Source organism: Vipera berus (assembly GCF_964194415.1).
Source record: "Vipera berus genome assembly, chromosome: 6".
Taxonomy (NCBI): domain Eukaryota; kingdom Metazoa; phylum Chordata; class Lepidosauria; order Squamata; family Viperidae; genus Vipera; species Vipera berus.
The window spans coordinates 57,426,313-57,441,935 of NC_138208.1; the positions used below are offsets into that span (position 1 = coordinate 57,426,313).

General features: G+C 35.1%; 1 protein-coding gene across 4 annotated transcripts in view; it reads left to right on the forward strand.

The window, feature by feature from the left end:
• Positions 1-15,623, forward strand: part of SCYL2 (SCY1 like pseudokinase 2) — a 40,405-nt gene that overhangs the window by 4,793 nt on the left and 19,989 nt on the right. For 2 of the 4 annotated variants that reach the window (XM_081330202.1, XM_081330203.1), the window contains 11 exons: positions 458-662; positions 5,696-5,853; positions 6,468-6,612; positions 7,267-7,416; positions 8,229-8,450; positions 9,833-9,949; positions 10,873-10,998; positions 11,244-11,420; positions 11,923-12,045; positions 12,790-12,903; positions 15,249-15,381. In XM_081330202.1, the coding sequence (XP_081186328.1) occupies positions 486-662; positions 5,696-5,853; positions 6,468-6,612; positions 7,267-7,416; positions 8,229-8,450; positions 9,833-9,949; positions 10,873-10,998; positions 11,244-11,420; positions 11,923-12,045; positions 12,790-12,903; positions 15,249-15,381 (1,642 nt within the window). In that variant the 5' untranslated portion in view covers positions 458-485. The remainder of the gene's footprint in view (positions 1-457; positions 663-5,695; positions 5,854-6,467; positions 6,613-7,266; positions 7,417-8,228; positions 8,451-9,832; positions 9,950-10,872; positions 10,999-11,243; positions 11,421-11,922; positions 12,046-12,789; positions 12,904-15,248; positions 15,382-15,623) is intronic. The other 2 variants (XM_081330204.1, XM_081330205.1) reach the window with 2 other exon arrangements.

Genomic DNA, 15,623 nt, shown 5'->3' on the forward strand with positions numbered 1-15,623 from the left:
GGTACACTTTATAATGTGTTCATCTTATATTTAATATATTTATCATATCAAGAATATTAGGGTATTATAACAGTATAGTAATTAATCTTACATTAGTTCTTTCTAACTTTTTTTCAGCATAGCTAACAGATCCCTTCATCATTTTTCAATGAAAGGAAATTTGTTCAGATTAATAAATTAATTTTAGCAAAATTTCTGATATAGAGTTTAACTGATACCATAACTTTGATTTCTGGTCATCGTCGTAGTCTGTCTATTTCTGCCTTTTTAGAATACATTTCCTTCTTTTCCGAAGGAGCTGCTATTTTTTAACGCTTTAAATGGTGTTAACTATTAGAATAAAAAAAAATCTCATATTCAAAAAGGGATACCAAAGTATGTTAAAATTCTATATCATCTGTGGCATCAAGCTTTCATTTAAATGTTTTCCAAAATGATTTTAATATTTTTTTGGTAGGCAAACGTACTGCAGAATTGTCATAACAATGGAGTTGATGCTAAATAAATTGAAGAGCACTGTTACAAAAGTGACTGCAGATGTCACAAGTGCAGTCATGGGAAATCCTGTAACCAGGGAATTTGACGTTGGTCGGCACATTGCTAGTGGTGGCAACAAACTTGCTTGGAAAATATTTAATGGCTTTAAAAAGTCAACAAAACAGGTAAGCTTTTTGGGAAAGAAATCTGTATAATCACAGCCGTGTTTCAGTGACAGAATAAAAGTCGTTGACTATGCTCAACATTATAATATTTGTGGAAGTGATGTTCATATATGTTCCTGTTAGGTTTCTAAAGTGTCAATATTTAAAAGTTATGAGAAAACTAAAGAGAATTAAATATACTATAATTTCTTAGACTACAATCTTAAGGAGGTTGCTTATCTGTAAGTAGATATATGAAGTCTATCCTAATCTATCTCAGATGTGTGTGCCTACATTGGTATCAAGTATTCAGATGTCAATAAGACACCTTGAATATGTCTTTACTTTAGTGTGGTGGTGTTATCACATTAATCCTGCGATAATGGTTAAAAGAACAAGTCTGCAGTTGTTGCAACAACATCCCCATGATCGCATTATCAAAATGATCGCCTAATGATTGCTTCACTTAGTGATAGAAATTCAAGTCCAGACTAGGGTTGTCAGAAGTACTGGTAGGTGAAAGTGATAATGTATGAGTTTGATAGATTTATAAATAAGATACTTCATGTCACATGTAATTTTTAATTAGTAATTGTTCTAGCTCTTTTAAAAAAATATTCACAACCATGTCTCCTTTTTATTTATTTATTTATTTATTTTATTTTAATTCCATTTATATCCCGCCCTTCTCTGAAGACTCAGGGCGGCTTACAAGCTTAGCAGTAGCCTTCATTCTATGTATATGCCTGCTTATTAGGGCTTTCACACACACCCCAAGCAGCATTATTACAAAGTCAGCTTAATTGCCCCCAACAATCTGGGTCCTCATTTTTTCTTTGAGAGTAGGGGTTTCTTAAATATCAGATCATCTCTTCTTTAGATAAATATAAAAAAAAACTTGGGCAGGTTTTCAGGATATACCAAGACTATTACTAAGAGTAAAATTATATCCTAAAAATATTTAGCAACGTCATCTTCTGGACACACTGAAATCACATTTTTATCATTTATTTTTGGTTTCTTATTTGCTGATCTTTTTAACAGTGAAAAAATGGTTAGTTCTTAAGCATGCTAATCTTCAGACAGCTTTTCACACTAGTAACATATGCATGTTATTCTGTATTTTCTAATCCTATTTATTTCTTATGAATGGAGTTAGGGTCATTCCTAAAATCCTGCTTGCTCAACAGTTGTATAGCGGGTATCTGTTGGCATGTTGCCCTATTGAAGTACTATTTGTTATTGCTAGTGAAAGACAAGAATCAGGTTGGGATATATTGGTCAGAATTTCTGGAATTGTTTGGGAGAAACGACATTCAGTAACTATGACATATATGTAACTCCACAGCCAAGCTAAAAACATGCTAATTTTTATTTTGGCTCTGACATATGATTAAGTGTTTTTATAGAAACTACTCTGATTTTACTATGCATCTCATGTCCTAATGAACATGTGATATTTGGCCAGATCTAAAGTGAAGGGACATGGTGGCTCAGTGGGTTAGGACGCTGAGCTTGTCGATCAGAAGGTCGGCAGTTTGGCGGGTCGAATCCCAAGTGCCACGTAACAGTGAGCGCCTGTTACTCATCCCAGCTTCTGCCCACCTAGCAGTTCGAAAGCACGTAAAAATGCAAGTAGAAAAATAGGGACCACTACGGTGGGAAGGTAACAGCGTTCTGTGCGCCTTTGGCGTCTAGTCATGCTGGCCACATGACCATGGAGACGTCCTCGGACAAGCGGCTCTTCGGCTTTGAAACGGAGATGAGCACCGGCCCCTAGAGTCGGAAACGACTAGCACGCATGTGCGGGGGAACCTTTACCTTTAAAGTGAAGAAATCTAAAGTCAATAAATATTTCTGGGATAAAAGTATATTAAATATTACCAGAAAAATGTATTGAAACATGCTACCTTTTCACATATATGTATTTATGTACTGAACTCTTCCCAGTCCTATTGGAAAGCTCTTGTACATACTTTCTGCCCTCCTCCCTACTATTTACTGTCCCTTTAATACTGTACCACCTCCATGAAATTCATGGGCGTTATATTTGATGTGCTAAGTAGAATATTGTTTTGTTACGGCCATTGATGTTGGTGCCATTGTTTGCTTCTGTGGCCCAACGATCTTTGTGCCGCAAGAGCAGAAGAAGTTTGTCTTTTGGTCTTTGTATATTATGATAACTGCTGTGGGGTATTTCATAACATGAGTTTTGCTTTATTCAATTACATTTCTTTCTCTCCCTGATTGTTAGACTTTATTCCTCCAGTTTGGTTTTCCTACAGGTAGTCCTTGAGTTACAACAGTTTGTTTAATGACAGTTCAAAGTGATGAAAGCCTTGGAAAAAGTGCCTTATAACCTGTACTTGCACTTTGTCATTGCACCACTCTCCCAGATACGTGATTGCAATTCAGGCACTTGGCAACTGAATATTATTGGTTGCACATCTTGCAATCATGTGATCATGGTTTTAATGTTTCTTGGCTAATTTCTGGCAAAAAATAGCCATTGGGGATGTTGGATTCAGTTAACAACTGCGAGATTCACTTAATCATTGTAATTAGTGATTAACGTAACAATCAAATTGTCATAAAATCAGATCCAACTCAACTTAAAACTGCAATGACTTACAATGGTAATTGTGGTCATAATTAAAGGACTGCCTTCTCATTAAGCAGTACTTGCTCATTGTTTCTTCTGAGCTTAATAAATAATAATAAACCTTTATTGTCAAAGTACAACATGTGTACATTGAGATTAGCTGAGCCTCCCCCTGTGCTCTCTCCCCCCAACACACAGTGACAACAAACCCTCCATCCCACCACACTATGTGAACCAACTACACCACACACCGGCCTCCCAAGTCAACTCTGCATAAGATTACATCCCATTCAAAAGCCTAACAGCCCACGGATAAAAGCTGTTCTTCAGCCTGTTGGTACGGCTGGCTATATTCCTATATCTCCTGGCTATATTCCTATATCTCCTATAACTGCTGTAGTTTTCCTGTCTGTTGATATGAAAATATACTATATCTAGGATATAAAATAATTGTAAAGTTATGGAATTACAGGTAGTTCTCAATTTCAGCCACAATTGAATTCAAAATTTCCATTGCTAAGTAAGATAGTTAAGTGAGTTTTCCCCCGTTTTACAACCTTTCTGGCCACAGTTGTTAAATGAATCAGCTTCCTCATAGACTTTGCTTGTTAGAAGGTTGCAAAAGGTGATCCCATGACTCTGGGACACTGTATCCATCATAAATACATGCCAGTTGTCTAACATCCAAATTTTGATTACATGACCACATGGATGCTGCAATGGTTGTGTAAAAAACAATCATAAGCTGCTTTTCCCAGTGTCATTGTAACTTTGAATGGTCACTGAAATGACCATGGTTATAAGTCAAGGACTATCTCTATAAACTGCCCTTATTATTAAAGATCACAATTGTATGATTCAATGGGCAAGGAACATTGGATATAATGTAAAGCTTGAACAATGGGAGAATATGTGGACGAAAGGTTTCAAATTTACATTAAATTACAATTTAAAAGAAAAATTTTATGAGATGATGTATCTTTAACATCAGATAAGTTGTCAAGAATGTATAAAGGATTTAAAATGAACCCTTTCCCCACTCCTATTTTCCTATTTGCTTTTGTATTTTATATTATAAACTAATAAAAAGGATAATTTAAAAAAAAAATGTGCCTTTTCCCAAGATTTTACTGTAGAATGAATGTGATCACAGAAACAGACTCAAATGCTTTAAGGACAGCCATTTGTGTGGAATTGTATAGGATCTTCTGCTTGAGCAGGGGGTTGAACTAGAAGACCTTCAAGGACTCTTCCAACTCTTATTATTCTGTTATTCCATTAGATTTAGCTGAATGCCAGTTATCAGGAAAATTGCACTTACTGTATTTAATATTCCAGTGAACTTTTCATCACCACTGTGTAATAAAGAGTTTTAAAAACTGTACTTTTAATAAAATCTTTCTGTCACATACAGTATAAAGAAAATATGCAGAATCAAGTGCCTGAACATGAAGCTTTTTTTTAATTTAAGACATAGGTTGAAAATTCTGAATAGATGTACTAGTTTAATTGTGGTTTGTATTCAGTGGGTTAGGACGCTGAGCTTGTCGATCAGAAGGTCGGCAGTTTGGCGGGTCGAATCCCGAGTGCCGCGTAGCAAAGTGAGCACCTGTTACGCGTCCCAGCTTCTGCCAACCTAGCAGTTCGAAAGCACGTAAAAATGCAAGTAGAAAAATAGGGACCACTACGGTGGGAAGGTAACAGCGTTCCGTGCGCCTTTGGCGTCTAGTCATGCCGGCCACATGACCACGGAGACGTCCTCGGACAAGCGCTGGCTCTTCGGCTTTGAAACGGAGATGAGCACCGACCCCTAGAGTCGGAAACGACTAGCACGCATGTGCGGGGGAACCTTTACCTTTTTTTATACAGGTTGTCCTCAATTTACAACCATTCATTTAATGACCATTCAAAGTTACAACAGTGCTGACTATTGTGACTTATGACTGGTCCTTGTACTTACGACTGTCACAGAAGCCCCATGGTCACATGATCAAAATTTGGGCAGTTGACAACTTATATTTACAATGATTGCAGCATCCTAGGATCACATTATTACCATTTGTGACCTTCCTAACCAACTTCCAAAAAGCAAAGTCAATGGAGGATGCCAGATCTGCTTAACAACTATGTGATTCACTTAACAACTGCATGATTCACTTAAAAAACTGCAGAGTTTTGCTTAACTGTAGCAAAAGAGATTATAAAATTGGGAGGGACTCACTTAACAACTGGCTCGCTTGGCAACAGATGTTCCAGTCCCAATTGTGGTTGTAAGTCAAAGGCTACCTATAAAAGATGGCAATTTTCTTACAGTGCTGAAATGATTTGTTTTCAACTAAAAGGTTTGAAGAAGAATTATTTTAAAGTAAAGTATTAAATGTAGTTGTCTTTAGTAAAATACACATAAAAATATAAATGGCTCATTAATTACATTTATATATATTATGTTTAGGAAGTGGCAGTCTTTGTATTTGATAAAAAACTTATGGATAAATATCAGAAATTTGAGAAGGATCAAATTATTGATTGCTTAAAACGTGGAGTTCAGCAGTTGACAAGACTTCGACATCCTCGGCTGCTAACTGTGCAGCATCCACTAGAAGAATCCCGGTAAAGATTTCTGATGCTAAAGTAATAATAGATTCAGTGTAAAAGCTAAAGTCAAAACAGTCTGATAATTGGATTGTGATGAATTTTGAAAATTGACAGTGCAGTATAGAATACTGAATTGTAAAAAACTGGATTCTTTTTCACATACTTACATAGATTTCTAAATAAAGCAAGGTATATAGAATATATCCATATTCTAAATACTTTTCAAATATTTTATACCCTGGGTATAATGGGTGATGAAATATATGCACTTAATTCAGTTTGCATTCTATGACTGGAAGAGAGTCTTATAAGGAAAAATCAAAGGGACCTATTTAAAATATTCAGAAATTTCATTTCATTTTGTTTTTTTCCCCAGTGATTCTGAGAAGCTTTAAAGGATTTTAACTGGTGTTGATTCTTGCAAAATAATGTTGATTTATGTAGTCAGAGTTTTGTTACTTGCTGTTAAGAATCCAAATTGAAATACATTTGCTTATCATAATGTCTTGTGCATTTTCCAGATGCCAGTGTGCTAAACAACCTATAAACTCCCTGCATTAGTATACCTATCTCTTTTTTTAAATTTAACATTTGAAGTGTTTAGTAAAATTATCCTTGTTTTCTTTTAGAGATTGTCTAGCATTTTGTACAGAACCAGTTAGTGCAAGTTTGGCTAATATACTGGGTAATTGGGAGAATCTTCCTTCACCCTTACAATCTGACATTAAAGAATATAACTTGTATGATGTGGAAACGAAATATGGCTTACTTCAGGTATATGTTGACTTATAACTTACATCTATATAGTACCCCAATATATCATAATTGTAATCCAGTCAAAATTGTATCTCTCTCTCTCTCTCTCTCTCTCTCTCTCTCTCTCTCTCTCTCTCTCTCTCTGTGTGTGTGTGTGTGTGTGTAAATGAGTAGATATATGAATACCTTAATGTATTCATATGTAAATGAGGCATTTGGTCCACATTATTTTCTTTCTACAGAAAGAAAACAATAAAAGTACTGTTTACAATAAAAATTATAATAAATTTATATACCAATTCCTTCCATGTTGTAAAATAATCTGCAAGGGAATGCACACATTTTAGATAATTAAAACTTCAAAGTCCTCAGCTGCTTTCACTACTTAAAAGATTTTTGGGAAGTCCTCAAGAGAATATCTTATTCAGATAGTTTGATCATTTGTATTATACTCTGTGTTCTAAAATAATTGTTCTTGTGTAAATTGTGCAAAACTTTTTCATGAATAAGAAGGGTTTAAAGAACTAATTACAGTTGATTGGATGAGTAAGTATGACTTGGTTACATTATGTGTATTGAGATAGCAAAAACAAACATAACCATTGTAAGTAAGTTTCAGAAAACTGGGGAAAAAGACATTATCACAAGAATATAAATTGTCCTTCCCAACAGGTTTCAGAAGGCTTGTCATTTCTACACAGCAGTGTGAAAATGGTTCATGGCAACCTTACTCCTGAAAACATAATTTTGAATAAAAGTGGTGCATGGAAAATTATGGGATTTGACTTCTGCATTCAATCTATAAATCCATCTGAGCAAGAGGTAGTAAATTGTTTAATTTGCTATTTTTCTTAAATGAAGCCCAGCTGAAAATACTAAAAGTCTAATATTTAGCTGAATTAAAAGTTTACAATGAGTCAATGCATGATAGTTCCTTCACTTTGTCAGATAAACACCTTGACATTGTCATAGGTGAAAATTTTGTATAAGATTTCTGATTTGTACTTTTTAGTACAAATTAAGATTTTATGATTTTTGAGGAGGTTATCGAGGATAGGCTAGCTATTTATTTATTTATTTCTTACTTACTTACGTACTTACTTACTTACTTACTTACTTACTTACTATAAACAAGGTCTCCCAACACAGAAATGGCCACAATTGATGTACAAGACAAACCTATGCAAAAGCCCCACCGGCCATGGGTACCATCTGTTCCCTAAGCAGGACCTCAGAGTCCAAGAGGATTCCCAAATACGCTCTCATACAGAATTAAAGATGGAAAATCCCCAGAGTAAGGGGGACTTAAAATCCACAGCAGCTTAGTCTTGCCATGGTTGAGTTGAAGTTTATTCTCCCACATCCATTAGGTATCTAGCAATCCTAAAATGAAGTAGGATGGTATATTTATATATGTTATATGTTCTTATGAAGATACGTTTTGCTTTTTTCACTTAATATTAAAAATGTGTGTCAAAAAATTAAATTTCAATTGAAATGGGCACGTCTGTTAAAAATTTAGGTCTAAATAGTTAAGGTAGAACTTTTGAATATTAATATTACTTGGCTAGAGTAAATTTGTTTTAAATTTTATCATTTCAAAATATATGACTTCACTACACTTCTTATTGCAGCCAAAATTCTCTTCTAAAGAATGGGACCCAAATTTACCATCTTTGTGTCTTCCAAATCCTCAGTATTTGGCACCAGAATACATCCTTTCAGTAAGCTGTGAAACAGCTAGTGACATGTATTCTCTAGGGGCAATTATATATGCTGTATTTAATAATGGAAAGCCAATTTTTGAGGTCAGCAAGCAAGATATATATAAAAGCTTCAGCAGACAGCTGGATCAGGTACATTTTCATCTATTAATATGTTTTTTCAAATGCACGTTCTCAAGACCAGTAGCTCAGCAACCTTTTGAAGTTACAACAGACTCCCCAAAAGTTACTTTTAACCTGGTTTCAAAGTTACAATGGCTGCAGCACCCTGCAGTCATTTGCCCTTATGGCTGACTGAAGGGATGGTGCACTGTTCATCCACCCACCCATCCCTCCCTGCTGGATCCCTGCAGCCACTCATCCACCCAAGGGAAATCATGCTGGTTATAGTGGATGCAAATCAGCTGGAACTTGCAATCCACCAGTTGCCTTCTCATCCAGCCAGCAAGGGGAGATCAGCCATCTTCCTTCCCACCCAAGGACTTTCAGGACTCAGCCTGCTTCACAGCCCAGCAACACTCAACTTATCTTTAAGGGGTTTTTTGCAGCTTCTGAGATAGACACCCAGCCCAATACAGGATCAGCTTTCTTACAGACTTAACCTTATTCTAGCAAATCTATAGGGAGTTCCCTTTTTAAGGAGGCTTCATAAATTCCACAAATAGAGTCTCCTTAAAAAGTGAACCTTCCTTAAAACAAAAGTCTACAGTATTGTGAGAAAAGAACCTGTTTCAAAATAGTATGAATTTGCCACAAGCCTGGGGCTGTGACAAACTGATTCTGTATTGGGCCAGGTGTCTCTTTCTGAAGATGCAAAAACCAAAAAGTCAAGTTGAGTGCTGCTGGGCCCTGGAGCAAGCAGAGTCCTGCATGTCCTTGGGTGGGATCTCCCATTGTTCAATTGAAGTTTACAATCTCTGGATGAACTGATCTCCCCTTGCATGTTGGAGATTGCAAACTCTGTCCAGCCTAATCTCTTGCTTGCTGGATGGGAAAGCAACTGGAGGCTTGCAAGTTTTAGCTGGCTTGATCTCCCCTGGTTGCTGGGTGGGAAGGATGCTGAAGAACTGTGAGGACCCCATGGGGTGAGAAGCAGAACATGGGGTGCCTCGGGGTGTGGGTAGCCTTGGGAGGCCTAGAGTAACTGACCCTGAGCCTGCATAAGCCTCCCAGAACCTTCCCCACCTCTGAGGCACCATGAGCTCCATTTAACAACCTTTAGGTTTGTTTAACAGCTGCATCAGGGAGACAAAGGAGTGGGATCATTAAGTGAGGCTGGCTTGCTTAATGGTCACTGTGACATGCAACTTTAATGAGCAGGGTCCATTATGGTTGTATCTCAAGGACTACATGTATTGATTTATAATGGCTGGTTTCAAATACTAGGCTTGATGTGTGAGCATGAAAATGTATATTGTACATGATGAAATTCTAAACCATAAAGATTTTTATATAATAAACACATTACAGGCAGGATTTTTTGTTGTTAATGATGTATGACGTGTTCTGTACAGCTTAGTCGGTTGAATTCCAGTAATCTTCAGAACATCCCAGAAGATGTCCGTGAACACGTGAAACTGTTGTTAAATGTCACTCCTGCAGTCAGACCAGATGCAGACCAAATGACTAAAGTGAGTAAATAGAAATAATGGCAGAACATAAGGCAGTCTTCAATTGTTATAACAAAAAATGAACATAGAGTTTTAAAATGTTTTGTAAAAATACCCTGGTTTATGGGAATTTGGAATATAAGAGATTAAATTTCTCTTATTAGCAGAGCCAGTGCTCAGTAATTCCCTGGTATTATTTTCGGGCAGAATACAGGTAGTCCGCAAAGTTACGAGTGTAATTGAACTTGCCCATTCCACTCGTAACTTGAAAACTCGTAGAGTGAATCTCGTTGCAGAGAAGAGAGGCCTAAAGTACCATGAGATCACGCAAGATAAGTAGTGAGAGATCTCGCTCCACTGATCTCGCGTCATCTTACATTATTTTAGGCCTCCATTCTCTGCAAACACACCAAAGGCCTGGAGCACCCAAGAAAGCGAAGATTTTCCATCTTTGCAGGGTGAGTACTGAAGGCCTGGTGCCTAGGGAGACCCGCAGTGGGGGCAGGGAGGGAGGGAATAACCCGGCTGAGTGTTGCAGAGCCACTGCGGTCACTCTTAAGGACGAATGACTGCTGTGGTGCTGCAATACTCGTAATTTTGGGAGTTGCTCGTAAGCACTAGGGGGCGCTCATCACATAATGTTTATTAACTCGTGGATTACCTGTATCTGTGGATTACCTGTATCTGTTTAGAGACTATCATGTAGTTGTCTAGAAAATAGGTGATACTTATGAAACTATAACAGGAAAAATGATTTTTACCTTTATTTTTTAATTTTGTTTTTATTTCATCTATTTATTATTAAATTGTATACTGCCCAACTCCCAGACAGTCAAGACAATTCATAAAATAACCTATTAACCTTAATTAGAATTAAATGCTATTGTACTTTTGATAAGCCAAATATGTAACATTTATCATCTAAATAACTTATCTTTTTTTAGATACCATTCTTCAATGATGTTGGGGCCATGACATTACAGTACTTTGATTCTTTATTCCAAAGAGATAATCTTCAAAAATCACAGTTTTTCAAAGGCCTGCCAAAAGTTTTACCAAAATTACCTAAGGTTAGTAACTTCAAAATATATTAATAAATGCTTCAGCAATACTGTATATTGTAGATGAAATGTGCATTCTCTGTAATTACTTTAGAACTGATAAATATTTCTGATTTCATATGTTTTAAAAGAGAGTTATAGGATGCACCAAATATAAAGTTATTTTTGAAAATGCTGTATTTTTATTTATAATATTTAAGATTAATTATATAAATCTTATATCTTTGAAAAATAAAGTATCTATTTTCTTTCAGCGTGTTATAGTGCAAAGAATTTTGCCTTGCTTAACATCTGAATTTGTAAATCCAGACATGGTACCTTTTGTTCTGCCTAATGTTCTGCTCATTGCGGAGGAATGTACCAAAGAAGAATACATTAAACTAATTCTACCTGACCTCAGCCCTGTATTTAGACAACAGGAACCAATCCAGGTACATTTGTATCTTAAACATTACTTTTGTTTCCTTTTGATAAACATTTTGTATTTCCCATTAAATATTGACAAAAATATGTGTCTTAAAGTCTGTTTACACTGACATGCTGAAAAGAAAAGATAGAACTGTTGTATCTTTATAAAATTATATTCAGTGTGTAAAGTTACAGCCAAAGTTTATTTCAGAATCCTAGATGGAATTCCCTGGAATAGATTTCTGCCAGGTGAGAGATTTAGTTTCTAAATCTAGTATATTGCATTTTGTGGATATACTAACTCCATTATGCTATACATTCCAACAGTATGTACTGTTAATTTTGATTTTAAAATTGGTGTTCTTGTTTTCCACGCTTACAGGCTAGCAATATGGTAAGTGAATGTATTCGCTATATTTACATTGACATTTGAATGCAGATTGGTACCAAAAGCTATTCTGAAATATCAATCTGATTAACAAAATAAGCTAAAGTAATTTTTTTAAATTTACATTTCATAAACAGATTCTCTTGATATTTCTTCAAAAAATGGATCTACTGCTAACCAAAACACCTCCAGATGAAATAAAGAACAGTGTCCTGCCAATGGTTTATAGAGCCCTAGAAGCACCGTCAATTCAAATACAGGTCTGACAGCCATATCTTTTGTTCAACTTTTTTATATCTGAAATGTATTTGGGATCTTTGAAAGATTCTCTTATCCTATCTTTATTTCTTGTATTTGTTTCTATCAGTCTTTAGATTAAGGTTTCACAAAGCAGTAAAAATATTTAAAAAGCAATATGAGGATAAATTTTTAATTTTTGCATTTCTTTAATTTTGGAATAACACTTTTTCTTATAACATTGACTGATTGTTTTTCAAGTCAAAAGGAAGGATGAACAAATATTCTTTTCTCTTGAAGTGTGTAAAATGTTTTGAGGTTGAAAAGTTCTGATTCTAAATGTATCATTCTTACTTTCAAATGCTCCCTGTTCTAGTTTCACAAAAGCATTCCAAAGTTGGGCATATTGTTCAAACTTTACTGGAAGCGATCTGGTCTAAAAGCAGGCCATTCTGAACATTTACAATTAGAATGGTCCATTTCAGTATCAACTTACTTCATGAATGGATAGAACTTCTTGTTCCAGTGTAAGGTGGTGATTTGAGTAAGGTGAGAGTGATCCAACCTCAAAATGTTTTACATATGTGTGCTTCCCACACTCCATCCTTCATCCTATCTATGACCTAAATAAAAATTTTGTCTTAAAATATTAATCATTTACTGTAAACAGAAATTAAAATCAAATGACTTGAAAATTACTTGTTTTTGAAAGTTAATTCTAACCTTACGTAATTTTTATATGATGATTGTGGTATTTTTATTTGCAGGAACTTTGTTTAAATATAATTCCCACATTTGCCAACCTTATAGATTATCCATCAATGAAAAATTCATTGATACCAAGAATAAAAAATGCATGTTTACAAACTTCATCTCTTGCTGTAAGTTTTAATTCAGAGCTCTTTATAATTGTATTTTGCTGTTTTAGTTTGAACAATATTACTTGATTTCTGTCATGTGTGAAGGTTTTTTTTGTATTTTTAGCAAAAACTATTTTGATTATATATAGGTAATATTTGAAGAGTGAAATAGCTTACTAATTACTCTCACCCTTTCATCATTATGCCCCCTGCTTCCAAAATCTGTCTCTAAAAAAGAAAAAGAATTACATGTCTTAGACTCTCCATACAAAGCAGTCTCAATTGTATAGGATTTCTAATAGCATAGGGACCCTTCACATAAGCATATCATTGTATTCCGGAAGTTTTCATTTTCCATTGAATGTTCACATATTGAAATTTGAACTGTAAACTCGTATGCCTTTCTGAGAAGAGATTAGGGCTTGATCATAAATTAAACTTTCACATTTATCTTTAATCTAGCCTTATACTTTACTTGATTATTATATTATTAAATTTCCATTTGTTTCTTTCATTTTTCTATTTCATTCATCAGATGCTAAAATACTACTTAAAAGCTTTAAGTAGCTGATATAGATTGTATTTTACTTTCTGATTACTAACATAGTAATTCTAATTCAGTGGATAGGTAAGATATATTAATAATGAGGATGGACTACTACAGCATATTTCTTCCTCCTGGTGTTGGAATTAGATTAATCTATTCCAGAGGTGGGTGGATATCGTTGTACTAGTTCAGGGGTCAGCAACCTGAAAGAGTGAAAGAGCCACTCGGAACCGGTTCCCTCACAAAAGGAAAAACTGGGAGCCGCAAAAAAATGTGTGCACATGCGCATACATGCGCGCATGCGCAGAACAGGGTTTGACTGAAGAGCCAAGGCAAGATATGCACTTACCCTGCATATTTGAATTGATTGGTTGAACTTTTTTAGTCCCACTTTTTTTTTTTTGAACTGCACATGGCAGAGGACTGGGAGCCGCAAGAGACGGCTGAAAGAGTGTACTAGTTGGACATGTTTAAGTGGGTTAGTTGAGACTTGGACATTTCCCACATGCTTAGTGCAATGGCTTTTTAGCAGGGTGGATTTGATTTAAATCAACTCAATTGTCAGCTCTGCCCCGCAGTGGCTCCTCCTCTGACCCACTGTTGATTCACTGACAGTCCCATTCACGTTAATGGGTTATATTTGCAGAAAATCAGCCAAGGGAATTAAATAAAATTGTTGGGTGACTTGATATTTAGTACTTTTGGCTGCATGAGGACCCGTCTAAGCTTTCTTATGCTATTTTCTTTCTTAAAAAAACAGAAAATTACTTAAATTCATGTAACTTCTAATGCCACTTTAAGCTGGATCTGTCTGCTGATAACATTTGTCTGAATCGGTTTCATAATTAGTCTCTTGAGGAAAGTGGATATTGTTTTTATATTTATTCACCCCATTACTTGCATATTGAATCCCTCCCTGACTTGGCTTCTAAACATTTCCAAAAACTATCCTATCAGTTATCATCCAAATTATTAATACTTTGCCCATCAGGCACCCCACTTTAAAAAAGGGAGAGATGAGATCCCTGATTAAATAAAGTATATTTGGACTAATTTTAACAACTATCAGCTGATATCTGATGGTATATTTAGGCAACCTGATTAACAAAACCGCAGTTTTACAGCTGCAGCAGTTTTTAAATAAAATTGATTGTTATGATCCATTTCACTTTGGATTTAAATCTAGATTTAGCACAGATTTGTATTTTTGTAAGTCATCTAGAGCCATTAAGGGTCTGTGTAGCGTATGTATTTTATAAATAAGCATTGATGATGATGATGATGGCTGCTGGTTTGATGGCAGATTCCACCTCTCACCCTTGCTCTCTGCTTTCCACTCATTTTTTGTTATATTGATGTATTCTCATTTTTCCCATTATTTATTTTATTGTTCTATTATATTTACTTCTAGTTTGTTTACACTTCATTTCTTCCTTTTTATTTTTGTAACCTCCTAGAGTAGCCCCACAATAAGATAAATTTAACTAATAAATGAATTTACTTACTTCATATTGTATAATAGGTGGGATGTTGGACTTTTGGCAATAGCCTCATTTTTTAAAAAACTGCAGAATTTTTACTATATTTTTCATGCAACAATTTGTTAAAATTATATTGTTTTTGAACTTCCCTTGTAAAAATAAGTTTTCACTGCTTCTCTGTACATAAACACACACTGTTTAAGTCTGGAAAGGAGATATAGGAATGTACATCTCATGTACACATAGGTTTTAAGTTATTAAATAGCTTGTTTATGAAATTTCATTTTAAATCACCTTTATTCATAAAAATTCAGAGGCTTTGTTTATATATTTATTAGGTGCGTGTAAATTCCTTAGTCTGCCTGGGAAAAATTTTGGAATACTTGGACAAGTGGTTTGTTCTTGATGATATTCTGCCTTTTTTGCAACAAATTCCTTCCAAAGAACCTGCAGTCCTTATGGGAATCTTAGGTAATACAACTTTTTATTTTTTGCGTTGTCTACAGTGATTCCTCTGCGGTATTTTGGTGTACTGATTCAAAAACGTATGTTTATAATATGGCTCAGAGGTGGATAATTTGTTTATTTTCCCAATATTTTCTTTTAAGTTCAAATTGTATCAACATATATTAGCTACCAGGAACATACTATTAACTCTAGTCAAAAAAATAATCAACTTCAACATCTTGTTTCCCTATTCCCTCAAACTAAAA